Raw genomic sequence first — 8210 nt, 5'->3', positions numbered from 1 at the left:
CTGTTTAAACTGGTGTCTGTTAAACCGGTTTCTGATAAACCGGTTTCTGTTGAACCAGTTTCTGTTTAAACCCGTTTCTGATAAACCGGTTTCTGGTTAAACCGGTTTCTGGTTAAACCGGTTTCTGTTGAACCGGTTTCTGTGGACGAGTTTCTGACGTTTTCTCCTGGTCCGTCCAGCTTCTGGCCGCGGCGGAGAGAGGCAGGAAGCAGGCAGAGACGGAGAGGGACGAGCTGTCCGAGGAGCTGTCCAGCAACTCCTCTGGAAGGTCCGTTTATGCCCCTATGGAGCTCAATTGGAGCCAAAAAATTTGTTAGAGAAATAAACAAATAAATTCTTAAATTGTAAAAAAGCTCAAAACTGCTTGTCAGATTGAAGGTTTTTATTTAGTTTGAAATGTCAGTAATCATTCCACATCTGAGGCCCCACGCCAAACAGTGAATACATTTTTTACAGTTTTCCATTTTCATTTTATTTTTTCAGAAACCACAAAGAAGCTTGAATCTAAAAAGTTATTTTAAGCTTTTTTCAGTTTCAAATCTATTTTGGTTTTCAGTTTTAAAATTGTTCCTCAGTTTCTAGATTTATCTATATTTTTTAACAAACTTTATGGCTCCAATTTAAAAGATTTAAAACTGAAAAATTATTTTGAAACGGAAAATTAAAAAAAATTGTAAAACTTTTACACCTAAATTAGAGCTATTAATATCCAAAACTACTTTTGAGATTGAAGGTTTTTTGTAATTTTCAGAAGCTGGAAAAAAAAAGACTTAAAACTGATAAAAAAGACTTTAATCTGAAAAGAAAATTTTAAACTGAAAGCCAATTATGAAAACTGATAAATAAAATGTACATAACTACTTTTCAGATTAAATTATTTTTTCTGTTTCAATGTTTTTATGATTTATTATTATTATTATTATTATTTTTTTTTTTTTTTTTACAAACTGGCCCTAATTTTGCTCCATATTCATTCTTGTTTCTCCCACATTTTCTCAAGTAAAAATTTAAATAAATTTAGATTACCATGATGGTTCATGATAAACTAAATGATGTCATGGTGGAGCCTGTTCGCCCAGAGCCCCAACCAGGCCAGGACCGCCCCTGGTCGTTCTCACCTGTACGGGTCACTTCCTGTCCCTCTCAGGTCGATGCAGTCGGACGAAAAGCGCCGCCTGGAGACGAAGCTGTGTCAGCTGGAGGAGGAGCTGGAGGAGGAGCAGGCCAGCCTGGAGAACCTGACTGAGCGTCTGAGGAAGAGCCAGCAGCTGGTAGCACTGCCGCCGCTAACTCCACTGTCAGGTGACGCAGGCGCCGCCTGACCCGCCGGTTCGGTTTTCCAGGTGGAGCAGCTGGGGGCGGAGCTGGTGGCGGAGAGGGCGTCGTCTCAGAGCAGAGAGGGAAGCCGGCAGCAGCTGGAGAGGCAGAACCGGGAGCTGAAGGCCAAACTGCAGGAGGCCGAGAGCCAGAGCCGCTCCAGGCTGAAGGCCGCTAGCGCCGCCCTGGAGGCCAAGCTGAGGGAGGCCGAGGAGCAGCTGGAGGCTGAGAGCAGGTAGCGCCGGGGTCAAAAGGTCACAAAGTTAGCTTCAGGCTGGATATTTGTGGTTGATCTGCTCTCACTCAATAAATATCTGAACCAAAAACTGTCCAAAAACAAATACAAATTTAGATTTTTGTTTCCATTTTTAAAACTGTTATTCTCATTTAGTTTTATTTTTTGGTTTCTAATTATTTTTTTTGGTTTAAAATAAAAATAAAGTTTTTCAGTTAATTTTTTTCAGTTTTAAAATTTGTACATTTGATATTTCCCCTTCAACTGATTTTCAATTTTTAAATTATTTTTCAATGTACATTTTTTGTTAATTTTTTTCTTTCAGTTTTAAATATTCTTCAGTTATAATTATTTTTTAGATTAAAAATGTTTTTGTTTTAAAATATAGTTTTCAAGTATTTTTCTGTGTTTTATTTTAGTTTTAAAAATATTTTACATTTTTCTTTAATTTCAGATGAATAAACAGCAATCAAACTTTATACCCCCAATTCTTTGGTGCTAAATTAAACAGAAAAAAGAAATTGAAACATAGAAAAGAAAATTATTTAACAATTTTAATCTGTAAAAAAACAACTCAAAACTGAAAAAAACAAATTCATCTAAGTAGTAATATTGAGCTTCTATTTTACTTTTACCTTTTTTTTTTTTTTTTACAAACCCCATGGCCCTGATTGAGCTCCATACAGCAGCAGAGTTTTAGTTATGAGCCAGGTGTAGCGAATATCCAACCTGATGCTAACTTCGCAGCGCTGTGTAAACTTCCAGGGAGCGTCAGGCCGCCGCCAAGAACCTGCGGCAGAAGGAGAAGAAGCTGAAGGACCTGAGCGTCCAGATCGAGGACGAGAGGAAGCAGGCGCAGCAATACAAGGACCAGGTAACCATGGCGACCTTCAGAGCCCCGCCTGTCCCAGTCCGACCCGATCTGATCCTGGTTTAACCTCGGTTTGACCCCGGTCCGTACTGCTTACAGATGGAGAAGAGCGGCGTCCGGGTGAAGCAGCTGAAGCTCCAGCTGGAGGAGGCGGAGGAGGAGGCGCAGCGCGTGGCGGCCGCCCGCAGGAAGCTGCAGCGCGAGCTGGACGAGGCAGGCGAGGCCAACGACGCCCTCAGCAGGGAGGTGGCGGCGCTCAGGAGCAAACTGAGGTACGAGGTCACCCACAAGGTCACAGCCAACTAACAGTCTGATGTGTTGACTGATAACCAGAGGCGACCCCAAGTGGGGGGCCAGAGAGGGCCAGGGCCCCCAGAAAATCACAATAAATGAAATTTATGGCAGTTCCAATTATTTCATGGCAGGAGCCATGAAAATAAATAAATACACAGTGAAATAACTAGATATATTTATATAAAATATATCTATAAAAGTAAATTTTATTATTTAAATTCTTTATTTAAAAAGGTAAATTTAATTATTTAATAGGACATTTAATTATTTACCTATTTCATGATATATTTATTTATTTATGTATTTTATTATTGTATTTATTTTGTGAATAATGTATTTTGATGTTTTTAATTAATTAATACACATATATGTTTTATGGTATATTTGTTACATTTTGTCATCACTAACCATACATAATAATATATAATCTATATTTTTGGCCCCGCCCCTGCTCTTAACTCTTCATGTCAGTCAGGATTACCAGTTATTTCTGTTTAAATACCAGAATAATCAGAATGTTGTTTTAAGTTTCTTTGAATTCAAAGTTTAACACATTTCCTAAAAATTAAACAAACTCAAACAAAAGAAACTAAACACAAATTTAGTCGGGTCTAATTAAATGTTTTCAGTACATTTTCAGATGAATATTTGTGCAGATTCATGTTTGTGAATTAAATTTTATTTTCTGCCTCTCACGTCTCGCTGCTCCTGTTTCTCTGCTTCCTTCAGACATTCCTGATCTCTCCTTAAACCTGAAACAAAAAGAGCATCAACTTCCCTCTGCTTCAGTTTCTACAGGGCGCTTTAACCTTTCTCTTCCTGTGCTTCATCTTCTTCTTCTTCTCTCTTCCTGCTGATGTGCGGGGCGTCCCTCAGGCGTGGCGGAGGGGATCTGGCGTTCAGCGCTTCTCGGATCAGCAGCGGCGGCGGCGGTGGGATCAGGAGCGCCACGGGTCTGAGCGGCGGTGTGACCCGGCGGGTCAAAGAAAACTCTTTGGATCTGCAGGAAGAGGAACATCCCTCCCCGTCTCCTCCCACATGCTCCCCAGATGAACGCGATGAGGCGCACCCCTGCTGCCCTGACGAGTGAAACGACCCCACGCCTCATTTATTATTAAAATATATTTATGCACTTTTCATTTCAAGATAATGTGGATTAATGTCAGCGATTCTAATTTCTATTAGAAATTATTCTAACCGGAGTTAAAAATGAGAAAAAGATGATTTGAAATATGTCATATTTATAGGTTGAAAAAGAAAGCAAATAGAGATATTTTCTGATTATTTATGAATTATCTAAATTTATTGGAAATAAACACATTTTAAAGTGTTATAATGGAGCAGAGTGTGCTTTTGTTTTGCAGTAATGGGATGTAATGGTGGGCTGCACAGTGGCGCAGTTGGTAGAGCTGTTGCCTTGCAGCAAGAAGGTTCTGGGTTCGATTCCCAGCCCTGGTCTTTCTGCATGGAGTCTCCATGTTCTCCCTGTGCATGGTGGGTTTTCTCCAGGTACTCCGGTTTCCTCCCACGGTCCAAAAACATGACTGTCAGGTTAATTGGTCTGTCCAAATTGCCCCTAGGTGAGTGTGTCTCTGTGTTGCCCTGCGACAGACTGGTGACCTGTCCAGGTGACCCCGTCTCTCGCCCGAAACGTTAGCTGGAGAGGCACCAGCTCCTCCCGACCCCAATAAGGGACAAGGGTGCAAGAAAATGGATGGGTGGGATGTAATTGTTCTGCCAGCAGAGGGCGCACTGGTAGAACTTAACCAGAATTTAATACTTAATAAACTTTTGAAAACACTTAGAATTTTTCAAAGTATCTAAGTGGTTTGTCATTAAAATAAACAGTTTAAGTTTTTTGGGTCATACAATAATAAAGGAGTTCATAAGATGTTGATTTTTATAAGTTATGGGGGAGAAAAATTTTTATGTTTTATTCTAAATACCTCAATTTAATGTAAAATGTCAACTTTCTGCTAAATCTGCTACTTTAGTTCATTTTAAAGTGAATCAAGACTAAAATAAAAATGAGACGCATCTGTCAGGCATGAGTTTTATTGCTTTTCCCAGAAACATCATAAGCAGCAGTGAGGGTAAAAAACAAAACATCACATTCATCCTGTTAGTAAACATACAGCAGAATAAAAAGTTTTTTCAGTGAAGCTCAGATCCTGGAGCTGCAGATTTCTTCTTCTTCTCTCCCGTTAAACTCATCTAAAGTTTTAACCGATTTCTGGACGGATCAAAGGTTCTGGTTCAGACTCAACGGGAAAACCTGCGATATTAAACTTTGGTTCATCCTCTGAATTAAACACAAATAAGATCAAGAACCCGTTTATTTCATGTGTCACATTAAGTATGACAAAACCCACATAGCCTCATCGGGTTTTGTTGGGACTTTATACAACAGAAAGTCTGAAAAGTGTGGTGTGCATTTATACGTTTATATAAAATCCAGTACATCCAGAAGTGGCCATCATCTATAAATAATTAATATTTGTTCTAAGAGGATTTCCCCAGCTTCATGGAAACAGTCTGGAATATTTAAAGCAAAACTAAATGTTGACCAAGAGTGTGAATATCAAGGCTCAAGAATGTGCAAGAATAAATTACACTGCAAAAATGCAAAATCTTATCAAGTATTTTGGCCTCGTTTCTAGGAAAATATCTTACTGCACTGAAAATAAAACGAAACTAACTTATAATAATAGGAGCTCGTTTTAAGTAAATTCATTATTATTGATGGAGTTCTGGTTTCATTGGCAGATTATTTCACTTATTGTGTGGGGGAAAATGTTTTTCCAAGTAAAATATGTAGTAGTACACATCATTTATGGAAAAACTAGCACTTTTTAAATCAGTGTTAATGAATTATTGGCTTAAAACGAAACCATACATCTCATAGAAACTCCAAGTTTTTACTAAGATATTTGTATGAGAAACTCGACAAAAGCTGCTTGGTGAGATTTTGTGTTTTTTAGTGTATTGTCCTAATATGTCCTACTCTGTGCTGATCTGATCTTATTAAAACTCATGTAGATATAAACAGCCTGCAGTGATACCTTTGTGTGGCTCGTTGTAGATTATTTTTTCTGTGTCTGACTCGTCTTATTCAGCTCAACACTCGATCCTTCAGGCTGCCAATAAAAACTCTCAGGTCCAAAACTCACCAACAGAATCTCCCTCTGGAAAACGACGCCTGCTTATTTAAATCATCTATAATTATTTTTGTACTTTCTTGTAAAAATGAGCGCTTTGTTGCTCCATCAGCAGAATCAGGTTTTGTTTCATTTTTAATAAAACTGCATCTTTTTCAGTTTCCTTCTAAATATCCCAAGAAATATGACTATCTGAATCAAATCCATTTTAAGTAAATCATTCTTTAATATTGATTAAAAAAAATAATAATAAAAAAAAGGAGTTTCAGCTCCTCTGTCTGATTATTTCACTTACATCAAGACAGTTTTCTCCTATTAAAATTGAAATAATCTGATTTGAAATAATCAGTTTTCATCAATATTAAGACTTCAAATAAGCTCATTTTTCTTGCTAAAAAGCTATTTGTAAGTTAGTTTGTCTTATTTCAAGCGCACCAAGATATTTGCACTAGGAACTAAATCAAAATCTACTAAGTAGGATTGTGTGTTTTTGCAGTGCAGCAGCTCTGTATCTGAAATCCGAGCCTGAAAAGGGTTAATGTTTGTCTCCGGCGGCTCGCCCCGTTTGTGTTGTTCTGTGGACAGTGGAGGGCGTGGAGCTGAAGGTTTACGGCGCTTTGCGGACAGGGGCGCTGAGACGATGTGGAACTTTTCGGACGGCATGAAACTGGAAGCTCTGCCGTCATATTCCAGAGACTAAAGGGTGAATTCATTCGTTTAAAACACAAACAGCTCAAACATGAAGGTTTTAATCTTTTAGTCTAGGGTTTAACTATAATCTAAACTATTGTTATGTTCCCATTTCCCCTTCAAAAGTACAATGTGCATCAGAAAAGAAGCATTTTATTTTCTTTTGTCCAGCGTCTGTCTTACCAGTTTCCACAAACTGGGCACTTCAGGATCATTTTACATCCTGTTGTGGCCAAATTAGCTAAATTTCGTCCGAGTCTTTGTGCTTGTTAATTCACTGAACATAAACATCCGTCACAAACCTTTACAGTAAATAATTCACACATTCACAGTTGAGGAAAAGTCTATACTACCTACAGTTTTTACACAGCAAATATTTATGACCTTTTTTAAAGTGTATGTTTCTCGCTTCTGAAAAGTGCTTGACCAGAGAAAAGGCGGGAAGGAATCACCATGGTGACCAGAGAAAAGGCGGGAAGGAATCACCATGGTGACCAGAGAAAAGGCAGGAATCACCATGGTGACCAGAGAAAAGGCGGGAATCACCATGGTGACCAGAGAAAAGGCGGGAATCACCWTGGTGACCAGAGAAAAGGCGGGAATCACCTTGGTGACCAGAGAAAAGGCAGGAATCACGGTAGTGAGTAGAGAGAGGCAGGAGGAATTTAACATGGCAGTAACAATAAAATAAAATAAGGACGTTGAAATCAGCCAATCACAGTCTGGGATACTATTCGAGATGTGCCTTAAAAAAGTGCCTCGTAAATGTTGCTATGGCAACCGGACAAAGGAAAAAAAAAACAACAAAAAAAACAGATGGTCATTAAAATCACCACAGCGACCATTAAAATGAGGGAAACACTATGTTATTTAAGAATCCTTAAAACGTGTATTATTTCCCCCCCATTACACCAGATCCAAAACAGGAAAAATCTGATAATTACCATGGCAACTAGGACAAAAAAAATAAATGGACAAAAAGTCACAAGAGCGACCATAAAAAACAAAAAAAAACGGTCAAAATTCTGATGACTGAAACAAAAGCTCCAAGAATTTCACCACAAAGGACAGTAACCATGGCCATTCAGCATTTTGCTCTGAAATAAATAACCACGGTTGAAAACAGCCAATCACAATCTGGGATATGTTATTTTTAGGTGTGTGTAAAAAAAAAAAAAAAAAAAAAGTGTACGTTGCTATGGCAACCAGGCAAGAAATGGTGGCAGAGAACCAACTAAAAAAAAAAAGAATCTAGAAATTACCATGGCAACAACGTTAAAGATAATAAAAAATGCATCTGAAAGTAAACATGGCAAACGGAAGAAGGCGGGAATCGCTATAGCAACCACTATGTATCTCGGCTAAAATGATGTGACTGACGAACAACGATTCTTTTCAAACCCGTTTTTTTTCCAGTGAGCTTCCTGAAGGCACCAGTTGATGCTGTGCATTCCCATCTATAATTATACATCTAGGTCAAGAAGCATAAACGTCCCCTCAGGACGAATAATGAGAAAACTCGAGCTACAGACCATCGGGTGTTAGCTAGCAAACCGGAAAGATGCGACTTGCTTCCGCTTACTTTGAATGGACCAAAGTAAGGTGAACAGAAAAACGTCTCCTTCTAAAATTCAAACGTCAGAAG

The 8210-nt window shown here is 38.6% G+C and overlaps 1 protein-coding gene across 2 annotated transcripts in view; it reads left to right on the top strand.

Moving 5' to 3' along the window:
- The window catches only part of LOC103469061 (myosin-11-like), a 24958-nt gene extending 20980 nt beyond the window's left edge, over positions 1-3978 (top strand). For both annotated transcript variants that reach the window (XM_008416551.2, XM_008416550.2), the window contains 6 exons: positions 180-268; positions 1148-1271; positions 1344-1552; positions 2318-2426; positions 2523-2695; positions 3594-3978. In XM_008416551.2, the coding sequence (XP_008414773.2) occupies positions 180-268; positions 1148-1271; positions 1344-1552; positions 2318-2426; positions 2523-2695; positions 3594-3807 (918 nt within the window). In that variant the 3' untranslated portion in view covers positions 3808-3978. The remainder of the gene's footprint in view (positions 1-179; positions 269-1147; positions 1272-1343; positions 1553-2317; positions 2427-2522; positions 2696-3593) is intronic.
- Positions 3979-8210: the final 4232 nt, after the last annotated feature.

Source organism: Poecilia reticulata, linkage group LG8 (assembly GCF_000633615.1).
Source record: "Poecilia reticulata strain Guanapo linkage group LG8, Guppy_female_1.0+MT, whole genome shotgun sequence".
Classification (NCBI taxonomy): Eukaryota; Metazoa; Chordata; class Actinopteri; order Cyprinodontiformes; family Poeciliidae; genus Poecilia; species Poecilia reticulata.
This window is presented reverse-complemented; position numbering and strand designations above follow the sequence as displayed.